Source organism: Hippoglossus hippoglossus, chromosome 2 (assembly GCF_009819705.1).
Source record: "Hippoglossus hippoglossus isolate fHipHip1 chromosome 2, fHipHip1.pri, whole genome shotgun sequence".
NCBI classification, from domain to species: Eukaryota; Metazoa; Chordata; class Actinopteri; order Pleuronectiformes; family Pleuronectidae; genus Hippoglossus; species Hippoglossus hippoglossus.
Window position 1 is genome coordinate 3,423,727 of NC_047152.1, and position 16,368 is coordinate 3,440,094.

General features: G+C 46.1%; 1 protein-coding gene across 4 annotated transcripts; it reads right to left on the reverse strand.

Annotated features, from left to right (window-relative positions):
• Positions 1 to 1,047: 1,047 nt before the first annotated feature.
• Positions 1,048 to 15,815, reverse strand: als2b (alsin Rho guanine nucleotide exchange factor ALS2 b). Of its 4 annotated transcripts, XM_034611620.1 has the most exons (35): positions 15,671 to 15,815; positions 15,224 to 15,317; positions 14,653 to 14,798; positions 13,586 to 14,556; positions 13,125 to 13,473; positions 11,500 to 11,674; positions 11,205 to 11,301; positions 11,012 to 11,089; positions 10,695 to 10,925; positions 10,413 to 10,584; positions 10,125 to 10,314; positions 9,966 to 10,031; positions 9,681 to 9,843; positions 9,149 to 9,280; positions 8,911 to 9,039; positions 8,749 to 8,772; positions 7,332 to 7,402; positions 6,899 to 6,965; positions 6,581 to 6,783; positions 6,334 to 6,399; positions 6,113 to 6,211; positions 5,814 to 5,978; positions 5,511 to 5,622; positions 5,191 to 5,268; positions 4,896 to 5,029; positions 4,630 to 4,794; positions 4,369 to 4,486; positions 4,132 to 4,289; positions 3,476 to 3,592; positions 3,205 to 3,381; positions 3,058 to 3,115; positions 2,814 to 2,875; positions 2,377 to 2,526; positions 2,180 to 2,276; positions 1,048 to 1,985 (listed from the first exon to the last, which is right to left on the reverse strand). In XM_034611620.1, exons 2-35 carry the CDS (start codon positions 15,241 to 15,243, stop codon positions 1,947 to 1,949), a joined length of 5,079 nt encoding a protein of 1,692 aa, XP_034467511.1. In that variant the 5' UTR covers positions 15,244 to 15,317; positions 15,671 to 15,815; the 3' UTR covers positions 1,048 to 1,946. The 4 variants fall into 4 exon arrangements, with proteins under 4 accessions (XP_034467511.1, XP_034467534.1, XP_034467527.1 ...); XM_034611643.1 differs by lacking the exon at positions 8,749 to 8,772 and having other exon boundaries at positions 13,170 to 13,473; XM_034611636.1 differs by lacking the exon at positions 8,749 to 8,772.
• Positions 15,816 to 16,368: the final 553 nt, after the last annotated feature.

Below are 16,368 nucleotides of genomic sequence, written 5' to 3' on the forward strand. Positions count from 1 at the left end.
ATGTCTGACAGTTAGTGCTGTGTATGGTTTTTAAAAAAGAACAATCAGTATTAACAGAAACAAGGGCAGAGAACCGGCTTTGAATCTAAAATAACAGTGTTTGCATTATGCCCACTGCCCGCCTCTCTGTAGACGCTTCACTTGCATCAGGAAAAGATAAACGTTTGTATTCATTATTTCAAAGATCAAGAACTCTTGGGGCTATTTTCAGTTTTCTGATCCAAAGCTTTATCCAAAACCTAATTCATACTTATGGTCAGTAGGGAAAGAGCTGATCTTTACGAAATAAAAAGATTTGCACTGATGATTGCCGTTCACAGCACGCGGACATATGTCGTCACTGTTCTGTAAAACATGCTTCTCCAAAACTTGGCACGCTATATGGGGTTTTTCAGAAAAGCCGCTGGGTATTTAAATAGACTATTTATCTTTTAGATGGAGAATTTCTGCAACATTTTGTATGCAAAGGAACATTCAATCCTTTAAGTTTATCTGGAGAATTCAGGATGATCTGGATTTGGAGCAGTTGGATTTTTACACAGCAGGAACGATATGTAAAAAGACCGTAAAGATTAGTTATTATTATAATACTGAGATCTGGGCTCAGAAACCAACACTAGAGGTGTTCAGATTGTCTGGGAGAGAACATTTCTTTTCACTGTATTTAGATGTAGCTCTTAAGCTGGTTTTGCAGTAGGAAACAAACCATAAAAGTTCAAGTGTGCCTTCAAGTGAATAAATCCAGTTGAAGCTTGTGCTGCAGCTACAGAATCAAGTCACTGGGATGATCAGGCGCATAGAAAACCGCCAGCGCTCTTCTCCCACGTACTAATTGGAATGGGAAGTTGGAGTAGCTGCTCGGCTGCCAACTGCTCTGAACCGTATTCATTAGTCATTTAGAGTTAAAGTCAAGTCGGTGTATATTCACCAACTGTACATGTACAGTATCAAACGTGGCGTGCTGTCCAGTCCAATCCATGATAGACGGCTCTACAGAGTGTCAGTTGAGAAAAGCCCAAGGAAGCGACGGCGTGTCGCCCCTCAATGGAAGGTGGGAAGGTTAACAAGAACCACATTCTCAAAACGAACCCATCAGTCTTCTCTCTTCTAAAACTCCTAACTGGTTTGTTTTGCAAATGCACGTCTGGTTAACTTCCCCAATAACACTAAAGGAGCAGACGCTCCCCTGCAGTGGTAAAAAAACACTGCGCTGAACGAGCTGTAAGAATACTGTTGGTTCGGATTAAATTAAAAAACAACATTCAGGTCACATTCAGAAAGTCACATGCTTTAGGGAGATCGTGCTCTTCTTTTTGTCCCGTCCCATTTCTTCATAAAAGAGTCCAGAGAGGGATTGAAATGAGTCAGGAAAACAAAGTTTCAGCAATAAATCTGCCATAAAAAGTTGATTTTCAAGCCGAAAATGTGGGAGAAGGTAGAAAATGAGGTCCGGTTTTTCACAGGATGCAGAAAAAAAAAGCAGTCTCATTAGCACTAACTAAAAAAAAATGAACCAGTGAAAAAGCTATTCACGATGTAGTATCCAACAGCACCCACGTCAGGGTCTCCCACAGTCTTTCAGATGTGAGCCTCATCATTTCACACTGGACGGTACAAAGTGGCACTGGTCACGTGTGTAACTTCACGATCCGTATATAAGAGGCTGGTAAAGGTCATTGAGAGGGTGAACACCTCCGCAGTGTGTTTGTATGCGTGTGTGTCAGAGACAGTCTCCCCCGTCTCCATGACAGCAGCAGATGGAGCCTGCCTGCAACCAGTTCGTATGATCCTCCGCCTCCCATTGGCCGCTGCACAAATCCATCAAATCCAAAGCCCGGTTGGTCCTGGCCCTGCGATCGCCTCAGTGTGTGTCGAAGCAGGGGGGGTGGGGCAGCAGCGGGGGGGTGGGGCAGCAGCGTGCGGATCACAGAGGGAGTAACGCCACGCTAAGTGATCTTCTCATGCTGGATCTGGTAGTAACACGCCTGTAGGTGGATAGTACAAGCACATAAATCCCTTTAAAACCAGGAGGTGATTAACTGGTAGCGTAACTGAACTCTTTCAATTTTCATCCTTGTTTGTAGTCAATAACAAAATCCATTTTTCTTTCTCTTTCTTTTGTAGAGTTAAATCTAAACGAGCTGTCTGTTATACGAAATGACAGGAAAGTCTGCGTTACCTTGAGCGTGGTGAACATGATTCCATGCTCTCCGTGCTGGACGCTGGGGTCCATCAGGTCTTCGATCAGGCTGACCTCTGACCCCAGGTTCCTGATACTGAAGATTAAAAACAACACTGAATCTGATAGCCGAGCTGCAAACATTATTATTTGTACGTGTATGTGTAGTGTGTGATAGAATTTGGTCGGGGGCTGACCGAGCTCGCAGCACAACGTAGAGGAAGACGGGGAAGAGGTCGTCCATGGACCACAGGAAGTCTTGCTTCAGCAGTGACTGGACCTCCTGCGTGATCTCCTCGAAGGTGAGCTGGATCACCTGCAGCTTGTCAGACGGGGTGAACGTCGTGCTGCAAACACACAACAAACAAATTGTAATTGAACTGTGAAGTGTTTGTCAATCTACTAATACAATTTATTCGTGCAACATGAACATGAAACTATATCTGCATTTCACGGTGCTGTCTTCGGAATTATAATAATAAATCTGCACAGTTCCTTTGTTTCTACAACTAAATAAACAGGTTCCTCTGGTGTCAGTCAAACACGGTGCAGTTTATTTAAGATGAAAAACCACATTAGCTCTTTAGGCTTGTGTAAATATGTAACTTGTTTTACAGTTGGTAAAGAGTGTTACCTAATCTGCTGCAGAGTTTCCACTGCAGAAGCAAAGCAGGCGTCTTTGGTGCTGGAGAGAACCTGTCGGAGACACATGGGCAGTTAATACTTAGAAAACCGACAAATATTTACATTTGAGGAGCTGGACATAGAAACTTATAAAGCTTGATCTGAATGCCAACTTCTCTTTGAGACTTCCTAAATTAATTGTGTGATTGTAAATGAAGTACCTGGCTTTTTGTTGTGGAACAATCAAAATGTACCTGCTGCTTCTCCCCCAGTGCAGGCAGGGAGACAGAAATGGAAACAGGCCAGAACTTTCTGAGGTAGGAAAGAAAGCAGAGAAAGTATTTGTTGAGGATTCAGACGGAAAAACAGGGTATTAATCTCTTTCCCAGTGTGGCACGTACTGCTGGACGCCCAGGAAGGCAAGGAGGGCGAGGTCGGCCTGCTTGTTGAGGCGCAGGACGCAATCCCAGTAGACGCCGTCTTCCTTCTCTTTGTCGAGAGCGTAGAGGGTGAAGAGTGGCGGGTAGAGACGAGGCAGTAGGACGGGAAGCAGCAGAGCCGAGCAGCTCACCACACGGCTGAGTGCAGAGGACACACAGGAGAGTTTAATAAGAGCAGCTGATGTCTGCAGCATCACAAAAAAAACTTTAAAAAGAGACACTGTTCATTTACACAGGTTTGGGGGACTGCAGTGGGGCATCAGTCGAGCCCGGCTCCTTCTTGTCCTGGAGGTTGGTGCTCGGCTCTGGAATCTGTCCGCCCTCCTCTGGCAGGTCTGGGAACAGAAACCTGCAGAGGATTCAAGAACCCATTAAGAATACATCAAGAAGAATATGTGCTAAAATAATGATGGAGACTGGATATGAGGTTGTTTATATCCCTGTGTCAATAAGTGCAAAACATGTTGACTTCCCTCTGTTACCATTTTATTGATTAGCTGATAAGCTTTAAGCAATTTACTTGACTGATTAACTTAACTTGATCGTTTCCTAACTTGCGACCCCTTATATTAAATCAATCAGCTCACCCAAAACATATTTTACCCTGTTTCATTTCATTTCAACAAACAGCTGATCAATTGATTAGATGATGCACAGAAAATTAATCAGCAACTGTTTTACTAATTATTCGTTATTTGGTTTTCTGCTCTTCTTTGTCTCAGGTTAGTGTAAATTGTATAAAACCGGGCTTTTGCAATTTGATGCATTAGAATTTAGTTTTTCTTCTACTTTCATATCCTGTTAATGCAGCTAAGAAAAACACATTTATTATATTATATATTATATAAATCAAACCCACAGGCAGTAGCTGTATTGTATGTAAAGTACCTGACAATCTGGAAGATGCGGTTGAGGTAAGACTGGATTTCATTGACAGCCTGAGGCAGGAGTCGCCGGTTGGCGCCCACGCCCACGTAGGTCATCCTGTAGACCGCCACCAGGGTCTCCACCAGCCGTCCCAGTGGGTGGAGTGGGGTGTCGCACGCCTGAGAGTGGGAGACATTTTAACAACCCTGAATAATTATCGTGTTTTCAGTGGGAGTGAGGAGAGGTGGGTGGATTCACCTTGATGAGGTAGAGGCGGATGGTGTGATATCTGTCCATAGTGATGGGTCCTTCATGCTGCGGGATGAGCTCCAGACTCTCCAGGGTTCGACTGTGGCTCCGAGAGAGAATCTCCGGCCTGAGACAAATGGAAAATTGTAATATGTTTCAATAAAAAAAAATATAACTGCAAAAAAAAAATATAACCTTCATGTTTAACTGATCCAAAAACATATAAATGACAGAGAGAGCGTTTCACAAATCGCATCATGTTGCGTGTACCTGTCCTGGAGCTGCCACCGGTTGGTGGTGAGGGCCACGGCGATATTCTCCCACGCCTTCCCGTTTTCTCCTTGCCCCGGCGTCTCGCAGCCCAGCTGACTCCAGCACTCCACAAACGCCGCCTGCCACTTGTCCTCCGAGCACACACACAGACGGCCGAGCTTCCTGCAAGATCCCACACAAGAACACACAAAGGACATTATATGAAGAATGTAGTAAGGTGAATTAGATGTCCACTCTGGTGATTTCAGACACTGTGAGCTTACACAACATGAGTCTTTTCTTTGTCGGTGTCGAATAGGTGTGGTTTGAAGTAGGAGCCCGTCACCTTGAGGCTGGAGCCCCATTCACCACCAAAGGAGCCCTCCAGGTAGTCACCGTTCGCCATGGTCAGCACACCCTGGGAAATGGCCAAATCAATACATTCAACAACACTGAAATACGTTTCACTGCTAATAATTGAATAATTTCTCGGTAGAACAGCCATGTGTAACATTTAGGCAGCTCGCCAAAATGAATCACACATCCGAAGGAACATGAGTTGTGGTGTTTATGAGTCACCTTCCCATTCAGGGTCCAGTCGTCAGAGAATTCACCCTCATACGTTGTGTCGTCCTCTGAAAGAAGGATCCCAGCGCCCTAAAAACGACAACATTCAATCCATTCTTTTAAAATTTTCTCTACTGCTTTTCCATCAAAAGCCTTTCTAATATTGTAAAGTATAAGTATATTGTAAAGTATAAGTATAAAGTATAGAGTATAAAACAGCTTAAATAAGAAATCTTCGCAGAAATATTATAAATTTCCCCCCATTAATATGTCTTCTTGTATGAATAACATAAAACACTAAAATGTGTAAATTCAAAGACAGAAGTGCTCACCATCATTTTATTATCTTTGAAGGTTCCTTCGTAGTACAGGCCAAACTGGGTGACGACCACCCCGGTGCCCTGCCGCAGGTGGTCCTGCCACATGCCCATGTACTTCTCTCCCCTGACAAGCAAACAAACCAACAGCTCATTAACACACAAATCAAGAAAAACTAAATAAGCTCACAGCATTTTATGGTATGTTGTGCAAGATCAGCTCTTCTCATGGAAAATAAATGGAAAATAAATTGGATATTTACATTGTGCAAAACCAGACACGTGCTGAAGTTAGAATGGTGCATGGAGTGAACGTACTTTGTGATATCGTCAAAGACTCCGTAGCCGGTCTTCTTGTCCTGCAGCCACTGGCCTATGAAGACGCTGGGGGAGGACGTGTTGAGTTTGCCGCTGCGCAGCATGCCATGGCCGTGTCGCATCCCATCCTGGAAGGATCCATCGTAAACCTCACCACTGGCATACCTGCAGGCAGTAAGACGGTGTGTATTCTGAGCTTAGGAAGCTGAATGCATATCCAACAATAATTTTTCTTCACTGTATTTAGATACATGCCTTATTGTTCCTATATGAACAAAGCTATTGTCATACACACTCACTTGTACGTCCCGAGGCCGTGCATCTTCCCATCTTTCCAGTGACCTTGATACTGATCGTTCTTGTTGAGCGTTTTGAAGGGAGCGACAAATTCCCCAAACCTAGACAAGCACGAAGCATGAAGAGGCCATTGGTAAAAATCACGAACTCGGATATTAAGGCTCATAAACAGTGAGTGCACATGATGAGAGATAACAGAGTGGCTTCGACGACCAGCGCTCACCCATCTTCCAGTCCGTTCTTGAACTCCCCTGTGTATATTCGCCCATCAGGCCATTTTAACACTCCCCTGAAACAGATTAATAAGCTCAGTTAAAATTTACATCACTATTTATTTTCAATAAAAGCTCAGTCGGTGTGTGTGTGTGTGTGTGTGTGTGTGTGTGTGTGTGTGTGTGTGTGTGTGTGTGTGTGTGTGTGTGTGTGTGTGTGTGTGTGTGTGTGTGTGTGTGTGTGTGTGTGTGTCTTACCTGCCGTTGGGTTTGCCAGCGAGCCAGCGGCCTTCGTATGTGGCCTCTTTCAGACGCCCATCCTTATAAAAAGTGTAGGATGCCGTCCTGGAGACAGGAGGCTCCAGCTTTGGCCCCGACCCCGGGCTGACTGATGCCGTGTCGTACATGGCTCCGCTCAGCGCCTGGTCCACCGTCTGGTTGATGGAGCGAAGCCACTTGGCCTGGGAGCAAATTCACACATACTTTTAAAGATGTAATTCAGGCCAGTTGAGTTCCCCCTGAATGCAATTGTAGAATGTCTGTTTTGTCAGTCAGTGGCATTAAAAAATGGTCTACCTTCTCCATGGCAGAGGAGGCCAGCAGGGTGAACGTCTCCTCTGGTGTGATCACCTTCAAACCGTATCTACACACACACACACACACACACACACACACACACACACACACACACACACACGAAAACCCACACATACAGCATACGGTTTTAACCTGGTAACAAATGCTGACTCAAAATGTAATATATTGTATATAATTACAGTTGCATTGGTATCATGCTAAATACAAAATCTACAGGAGTGATTTAATAGTCAAAAAGCTAATATTTTATGTGTTGAAGTTTTAGATCTTTTAATATTTGTGGTAGGATTTATTATCTTGTTGTTTTGCTCTGATATTATTTACATGTTTCATTTAGTATGACGTATATTTAGAGTGTGTATTTTTTTTGCCTGTTTTAGGTTTTTGACAGAAGGGGACAGTTTCGACTCACGTGCCAGTGTTCTCCTCTGGGATGGGCTCCACCCACAGCGTGGCCAGAGGGAAGACGTGATGGGTAGAGAACTGGAGGAGGAAGGATAAATAAATAAAAAAGAAAGCATGGAAAGGGGAAGAGAAGGAGGGAGGAGGACAGAGGGAATACCAGAGAAGAGAGTAAAAAGAAGGGTGATAGTGTTGAGAGAGAAGGGGACATTATTCTCACACCACACATAAAAGCTTAATCGCTGTGAATAAGCATTAATGTGTGTGAACAGAAAGAGGAGGGGAAGTACGTTCCTTCTCTATAACTACATGAAGCAAATCTTACACAAATAACACGACTGTAATTAACTATTAAACAGAACATAAGTCTATAATTTCTAACACTAAGTGGGAGGAAAACCAATTTGTTTCTCTAGGGAAGAGACGCAGTAAAATATAGTAAAAAATGTAATTACCAGGTTTAAAAACATTGATTACGTATATTGTTTCACATGATTTTTCAGGAAGCTGAAAACTATGTGCATGCTCTTATTCACCAACACCCTGAATCTCTTTCATACAGTTAAACAGGTTCACATCACAAGACACAGAGGGTTTACCAGCTCCTGGAGGAATTTAAATAGACAAACCTGATATTTAGATTTTTAACCATCAGAGTAATACATATTTGAAGAGCCCTGACGATGACAAATAAACATTGATAGAACAGGAGAGGATCAGGACAGGAGTCACGCAGTCACTACAGGAGAGAGAGGGCAACTGAGATATGCAAGACAACCATGGGATGCAGACCAGAAGAAAGAGGGAGGAAAAGCGGAGAGAAAAAGGAGGACCAACAGGGAGAGAGGGGAAGGAAACTGCTTCGGAGAAATGAGCCAGAAACTGTTTTGTGATTTGAAAGGACATATATTTCAGCAACAGCGGATATTCTATCCTTTCAAACCGAATGGTCAAACCTCACATGAACCAAGGCTTGAAATGTGGTGAAAAAAAGGAATAAAATATGTTTCTTTTAAAAGCCCTGTTTCTTGGTTTTAGCCAGTTCAGCCTCCCATGCAGTCTCCTACAGCAGAGCAGGCAGAGCGTGGAAGCAGAGACAGGGCTGTGTATGTCAAAGTATTTACAGGGACGTGTGTGTGTGTGTGTGTGTGTGTGTGTGTGTGTGTGTGTGTGTGTGTGTGTGTGTGTGTGTGTGTGTGTGTGTGTGTGTTTGTGTGTGTGTGTTGAAGTACATTTTTCATGTGTTTTAATTTGAATCCCCTACAACAGGGCTGAATCCAATGACACACAGCCCTGAGCCCTTCACACACACACTTGCATACACATACACACAAACACACACACAAAGGAGGAGACGAGGACGAATAGTGGGACAGGGGGAGAGTCGGGGTCGCTGTGTTGACATTTGCTTCTGACTGCATACTTACAAGATTTTTACAAGGCGCCACGCCCTGACAGCACAAAGGCAAGCACACACAAACGCTTGAAACACACCAGGTTAGAGTGCCTCAAATATGGCGGCTTTGATTAAAAAGCAAGAAAAACAGTGACAGAGCCAACAGAAGTGAGGAGGTGCGTGCGGGGCTCACCTGTGCGTGGACCACAGCGTCGTTGAAAAGGATGAACCAGTTGACGGAGAACCTCCCGGCGTTCTGCAGGGTCAGAGCCTTGTTGCTGCTCTCGCAGATCAGCCGACGGTGAGGCTTCCTCAGAGAGTCCTGACGGACACACAGTGACACCATTCAGCAAAATCACATGACGCCTCGAGGTCTCAATGTGGATGCTTCACGGTGGTAAGCGAGGAACACATACTCTGAGTGAGTTTACCGTCATTTTGCCAGGGAAGCTCTTCCAGAAGTGAAACGTGTACTCGGCGTCTTTCCTTCTTCTCTTCAGCTGGAGGGCCAACGCTTCAAACTTGGAGCAGCTGTCCTGCAGCTTCTGGTAGTCATTGGAGCTCTGACAACACACAACGATATTTACCATGAAACAAATTATGTGGTTTTACAAATAGGGTCATATTCCGTTTTTACCACAAGGAATGTTTATACAGGGAGGAAAGCTCCCAATGCAAACTTGTCAAGGCTATTAGAGGCATTTGTTAACAATTTTTGATGCATTACATTAGGTGACAGTTTGTTTCAAAGGTTTTAAGCTTCCTAATAATTTCCTAAAAAGACAGAGGGATGTAATTGTTAAGTTCCCTATCCTATCTGGTACTAATGACAGAGAAAATGGAGACAGTGTTCAGTTAAATGTGTTCCAATTGATTGTTTCTTTTTTTTTAATTATTAAGAAATTATGGAGCCTGTAAACTAAATATCTCTGTAAAAATCAATGCTATGTGTGTTTCCCTTACCACTTCGAAGCAGGTGGCCAGTTTGAGCAGCAGCCGGCCGTATTCGCGAAGGTGGTTAGTCGGGAGGTAGAAGAGCGCGGACAGGAGTTCTGCCACGGGGGGGTTCTCCTCGCTGCACTCCGACAGCCGCTGGAGCAGCCCAGGACTCTTCCCAAAGAAATCTCTTTAAAATAAAATGATCTTCTTTAACTGTTGGTTCTGTTCTGTTTCCTATCAGAGTCTGGATCTTGCAGCACCTCATCATGTCCAAGTAAAATATTGTTCTTGTGGATTTTGTGTACTCACAGCGAGGGCTTGGTCAGGGCCTGAACACCTCCCATCACCTGGAAGCTGCCCAGGGTGCTGGAGTACCTTAACAGGGATAAGAGAGAAGTCTAATTAGTATTTTGTATATTCATCTATTGTATGAAACTATTTGTGTTGATCTCAGTGGCGAAGACATACTCATTATAGGAGTCGAGGAAGATGCTGGCATGGTCGAGGATGAGCAGACTTTTGACATCACGTCCACGGCGCAGGTTGGCCGTGAGGCTGGCGGCGTGCTGCCCGGTCACATGACACAGGAGGCTGAACTGACCTGCAAGAATCTGCAGGAGGCCGAAGGTCACCTGGCCAAGGGCGGAGCTCAGGGATTCTGGAGAAGGGCAGGGACACGAACAGAACAAATTCAGCTGAGGTTAAAGTGAGATTAAACTTTTGGGACCTCGATATTTCCCTTTGTGTCACTCTCACCCAGCTCCAGCAGGGGGCGTATTATCTGTGTCTTGATGCTGCACAGCTTGCAGTAGAACTTCCTCTCGGCTGCGGCCAGCTCGTGGAGGCTGGCGATGAAGCCCATCACGTTTCTGTCCGAGAGCGCCACGCATCGTTTGCCCCCAGCAAACACACTGCTGACATAACCCAGCTGGAAAACACATGAAACAGCATAAAGAAAATACATTTGTTGAATTTCAGCAGTGGGTATTACAAGGAATTTGCAAACATAAATAACCCAATCTGTGAATTTGTCCTTACATGCATGCAGAAAGGCAGCAGTACAGGCTGCGGGGTGTAGCCCCCCTTCCGCTCCTGCTCCTCCTCTCCTTCTTCCTGATGACCTGGCTCCTTGGCCTCACTCTCCTCCTCCGCCTCTTTCACCTGCTGTCCGCTGTAATAAATGATGGGCTGGATGCAGTCGCCGTCTGCCAGTAGGAGGGTGTGTGTATCCCCTGCGCTCACATCCCACACCCGGATGCCCTCCGACAGCTGGACGAGGAGGCAAAAAGTTTGGATGTGAAAAAACAAACACAAACCTCGAGGCATAATGTGTGCGAGCGTGGTGGTTCCCTCACCTTTGCGAGACGCGGGACGGTGCTGGGTGACTCCATGTGTCCAAGCTGACCAGCGCTGTTGTTTCCCCATGAAAATACCTGGAAGAGAAACACATTGATGCAGGCATATACACTAGCTCTTAATGGTTATTGGGAAAAAGAAATCAGTTCAACAGGTAATGTAATGGAGCTGTAACTGAAGCCGTAGACTGACCTGAGACTGAGCGGTCAGAGCGAGGGAATGACCAGCGCCTGCCGCCACCCGCACCACCTCCTTACTGTTCAGACTCTTGATGCACAGTGGCTGTAATCTGCAAGCACACACACACACACACACACACACACACACACACACACACACACACACACACACACACACACACACACACACACACACACACACACACACACACACACACACACACACCACTCCTGTCAGCACATTTTAAAAGCCCACAACAGCTTTTAACATCCAGCCGTAACGCATTTTCTAACACGCTGCATCCTACCTGGCCTGGTTGTCCCCGTGTCCCAGCTGTCCGTGCTCGCCGTGGCCCCAGCTCCACACTTCTGTCTGCAGGGTGGGCAGCACGTCCGGGGCCTCGGGGACCGCAGCTCCCAGCGGGGTGAGGGCGACGGCGCGCATCCTGGGGCGAATGGCTTTCCTCAGCAGCCGCGGGGACACTGAAGGCATAAATTAAAATGTTTTCCTTAAGACTGAGTTTGCAAATCTGCACTTGTCTCTTTAAATAATGTCTGATATTGGCCAATACTACAAAAAAAAAATACAGATAACGTAGAAGGTGAGACAGAGTTGACGACATGTGGACATGTTTTGATGACAAGCCTAAAACAAAGTATCTAAACTTGTGAATGAATGTCTGGTGCAAAGTCCGGCACAAATCAATGGATGTTATACAAACACAGAAGTGACGTTCGGACTAGATCACATCAGCCAGCTCGTGTAAAAGTACATGCTGTCACATAGCAAACAACAGGAAGAAGCCTGCAGGCAGCAGACAGAGCAAACACCGATAATGCAAAGGAGAAAGGAGAGAAATTGACTTGTTTTCTTCTTCTTTTTGCTCCTTAACCTAATGAACTGATGTATTCTAAGCAGATGTTACTGCAAAGTGTTAAAGCAGAGTGTTTCAAGTAAATTAATTCATCATAACATAATATTTTAGTGCCGTATTTTGAATTTATTATCTATAACCATTTTAAGATCCCATTAGAGTTGATAATCCTTTTAGTACATACAAAAAGATTCTCAGCAGATCTAGAATTACCACCTAACTGCTGTACGCCTCCGCCGACTCCTCAAGTTTCAGGATTTATGGGGATGGACAGAACATTATGATTTCACAGTGAAGCTGACCTCTGACTTTATGAAAATAAAATGTCCTCCCCGCATTCATTTTTGAGTTATGGCCAAATGCATCGTCATGATATTTCTATCAGACCCGAGTTTCCAACCTTGAAACCGGACTTTAAAACCAGATAATGAAATCCAGAGTAAATGATCCGAGGCCGTCCATGACAGAAAGGATGTTAGATTATTATCTACACATGCCTATTTCTGTCCGGGGTCACACAGAGGCGCATCGATCTCTCTACCCTTTTTCTGCTCTGTTAAATCGGACTAACGTGTCCTCCACTCTTCATCATCAGAATAATCCTGCTGCCAGATTAACAATGATGGAGGCTCAAAGAAAGATCTGCATTCCTCGCTCAAAATCGACCATTCAAGTAAGCTAAGTTGGCTCAAACTGCACCTACTAACGAATGGCATTCACACGGACACAATGGCACAGTTTGTTTTCACAATGTAGGCACAATATCCCAGAGTTCGATCCGCTTTGAAACGTTACAAATGAGAAAAAGTCTTTAATCCATGTAATTTTATAAGCAAAACTAAATTGTATAATCCATGAAAAATCCTGAATGTGACTATTGACATTATTAGCTTGTTTCCTTTTGCTTTCGCAAACCATGTGTGTGACGTTGCTCTGGATATAACACACAACGACACTACTGTGCACAAAGCATGCAACACAAGGGAAAGACTTTGCAGTGCTCACAAGCATGAACAGAGACACTGACATAGACCTGCACACGCGCAAGGCGTACTTACGCAGCAGGGCATAGGAGGATGATAAGAGGTGAACTGCGTATCTACCCTGTGAGAGGAGTCCCGGGAGCGAGAGGCGGCGCCGCACACTCTCTGCCTCCTCCTCGCGGATGTCTCCCGTGCTGGAGCTCTTCTTGCCCTGCATGGAGTCCTCCTGGCGGACACGCTCTGTGGTGTTGTCGCCTACTCCTGGGACGGTACCGGTAAGCCCAGTGGGCCCGCCGGACCGAGACACCCCAGAGGGCAGGTAGTTCATCATCTTTTTGAGGGACAAGGCCTCGTAGGTGGAGGCGACCCGCTCGCCCACAGCAGAGGCGCAAGAGGCCACTAGGTTGTTGAGTGTGGCTGAAGGCTGGAAGAGAAACACAAGAATCAGGGACAGAGTTTCTGTGAACAGAGTCGGAAAGGACCACAACATCTATATGTATGCAGTGATTATTATGCAGTAAAACTGGCGAACTCACAAGCAGACTGTGCAGTCCTCCTGTCTTCACTTCTGTCTGCGTGCTGTCTGTCAGTTTCTTCAGGTAGTCTTTGACCGCCTGCTCGTCTGGATAGAGTGAACTCTTGACCACTGATACAGCGCCGCCTTCTGACTGAGCACTGGGGTCAGAGTCTGAGCAAGGCAGCACTCCGTTAGCCAAGTTTGTTTCCTCTTTGTCCAGGTCCTGGACGGGGGCAGAGTCAGAGGAGGGGTCCGCACTTGTCTGAGGTGCTGGGGAATCAGAATTTGAGGTGGATGTATGAGAGGAGAGCACGGGCTCAGATGGAGATGTCTTGAGTCCGTGGGCTGCGCCAGGCGTCTCCAGCTTCCTCTCATCCTTAGTTTGCTCCGCGCCAAGGGGGCAGTAGTGACCGTCAGAGATGATGACGTGGTCCTCTTTGTCCGTCATGGTGAACAGCAGCTGGTTACAATGTCTGCATTTGTCCACGGGGGGCCGTTGGACGTCCTGGGATCCCAGGCAGCGCACCAGAGCCAGGCTGTGTAAAGCCCCGCAGGCCACCTGAAGTACATACCTCCCTGCTAAGTGTTCAACCTTTTGGGGCTTACACACGGGAAAGGTGGCAGCATTGAGGCCCAGCTGGCAACCGCTGCCCCATGCCCACACCTCCCGCTGGACCGTCAGCGCCAGGGTGTGCTGTTCCCCACAGGCCAGCTCCAGCACAGGCACCGTCTGCGGGGGACTGGAGTTCGAGTCCACCAGAGCCACCGGAGTCGGGTTGGGGACGGCACTGAGGCCCGACAGGCCACACTGTCCTGCCCCATTGTCCCCCCACATGTGGACGCCGCCATCCTCCGTCACCGCCCCGCTGTGGAAACTGCCAGCTGCAATGGCGACCACACGCTGCCCGCTGAGAGCACATTCCTGGGTGGGTCCACCGGGGACATGACTCTGCTTCCATGGCAGCTCCCCAAAACTGTACACCTGTCCTCCTGAATTGGAAGTAACAACAACAACAACGAAATCAAAGAGGGATTACTCAAGTTTTGAAATGAAAACAATGACGCCACTCTTTGCAATAGTTTTACCTTCCACCAACAGAACTCCGTGTCGTATGCCCAGGGCGACCTGAAGGACGGGCCGGGGTAGAAGCAGCCTGTCTGGGGTGACGCTGCAGGAGTAGCCCTTCCAGGTGTGGAGCAGGCCTCGCTCTCCTCCCTCATCATCCCCAGAGCTGGAAGGAACAGAACCATTTGGAACCATAATGAGTGACTGAGAGCACAAAGATGTGTCCGGATTTGGATAGAAGAGTAATAACACTTGTTAGCACAATCCGTTCGAGAAAAAGACCTAATCATAACAGTTGTGAGGGCGATGCAGATTAAAGACACCGAGGTGTGGGCGGCTGACAGAGCCGAAAAGAAGCTGACAAACTTCCTGCAGCATCTCAGGATGTGGCCTGAGCCACTGTTTTACACCCCCCCACCCCTCCTCCTTCTTCCTCCCTCTCTGATAAGATTTGCCTCCGAACAACAGAGGTTCTGTGGGGGGAAAGCAGAAGCGAGCACAAGTCCATCTGTAGGCGGTGTCACATGGTGATCACATCCAGCCAGAGGAGTTAAACAACCCCCCCCCCTCCCTCCCTCTGCAGGGACCGACCTCTTCCTCTGGGTTTCCATGAGTGGGGCTGGTCACTCCATGTGCATGTCACACACACACACTTCAGGGGCTGCTGTCACTCCTGGATGCAGACCTGCAACACAATGACACATCTCGTCAGTGCAAATAAAGCATGTGGGCTTTGAGTTACAGGGGGGGGGGGAGACCCCTTGCGGCTTATAAACTGGCAGCCAGGAGGGAAACAGTCAGAACAAAAGCAGTTGTGGTTTCATTTCTCCGCTTGTCAACCACCTGACACGCGGAATGACACTTGTCAGAAATTAGCTTGACTCCACGCGACCTCTTACAAAAAGCCATAAATAAACGTTAATCCCTGGCTAGCTATCAGCAGCTAGTCCCGTCCAGCTAACCGAGCTAGCTCAAACCCACATGTGTCACCCCTCGGTTGTATTGGAAACAAGCTAATTCAAGGTGGTTCTTCCTTACCAGCTGGTTCTTAGCTCCGCTCCCCGCGAAACACGCACGTCCGTCGGCTTTCAGCAGCTGCTAACGACCGCTGGTTACGCCGCTCATCTCCTGGTGTTGACACGGAGAGGCGCTGCTAGCTGCAAAGATCGTCTGCGGGGCGGGGAGGTCCGACTCCTCAGCCACGCACCAGCGAGTGTGGTTCCTTAAAGCGATACCAGTCATAAAATACTGATATTAACTCCAAATATACTATAATAATAACTCAAAATCATCATTCATTATTCATACTAGAGATTATAAGTCATAATGTATATTTATTTCAGGTCAAACATAAACAAGAAATGTGATTAACATAGTGTTTTTAAAAGGTTCAAAGGTTCAATGGCTTTATTGTCATATGCATAAATAAACAAGTTATCAATGCAAATCACTTCTTAGCTCTCTTGTCTCTGCCTGGTGCCGTCAGTTATTAAAACTAAAATATCAATAAAAAAGCGAGAAACATCTAAAGAAAACGAGAAACATTTAAATATATGTATATATGCACATACTGGAAAGGCATTAAAGATACGATAAGATAACATAAGATAAGATAAGTTAAAACTTTATTGTGCCACATACTCGGGAAATTCAGTTGTTACAACAGCAGGCAGGTCAGAATGAGGTAAAGACAAGAGAATTTTAAAAGTATATATAAAAAAAGGCAATAGAATAAA

Coding starts and splice junctions, on each gene's coding strand:
- als2b (XM_034611620.1), bottom strand. CDS start 15,243: ATGGAAACCCAGAGGAAGAG. Junction 14,799..15,223: donor ATGGAAACCCAGAGGAAGAG/GTCGGTCCCTGC, acceptor TGTTCCTTCCAG/CTCTGGGGATGATGAGGGAG. Junction 3,382..3,475: donor CTGCAGTCCCCCAAACCTGT/GTAAATGAACAG, acceptor CTCTGCACTCAG/CCGTGTGGTGAGCTGCTCGG.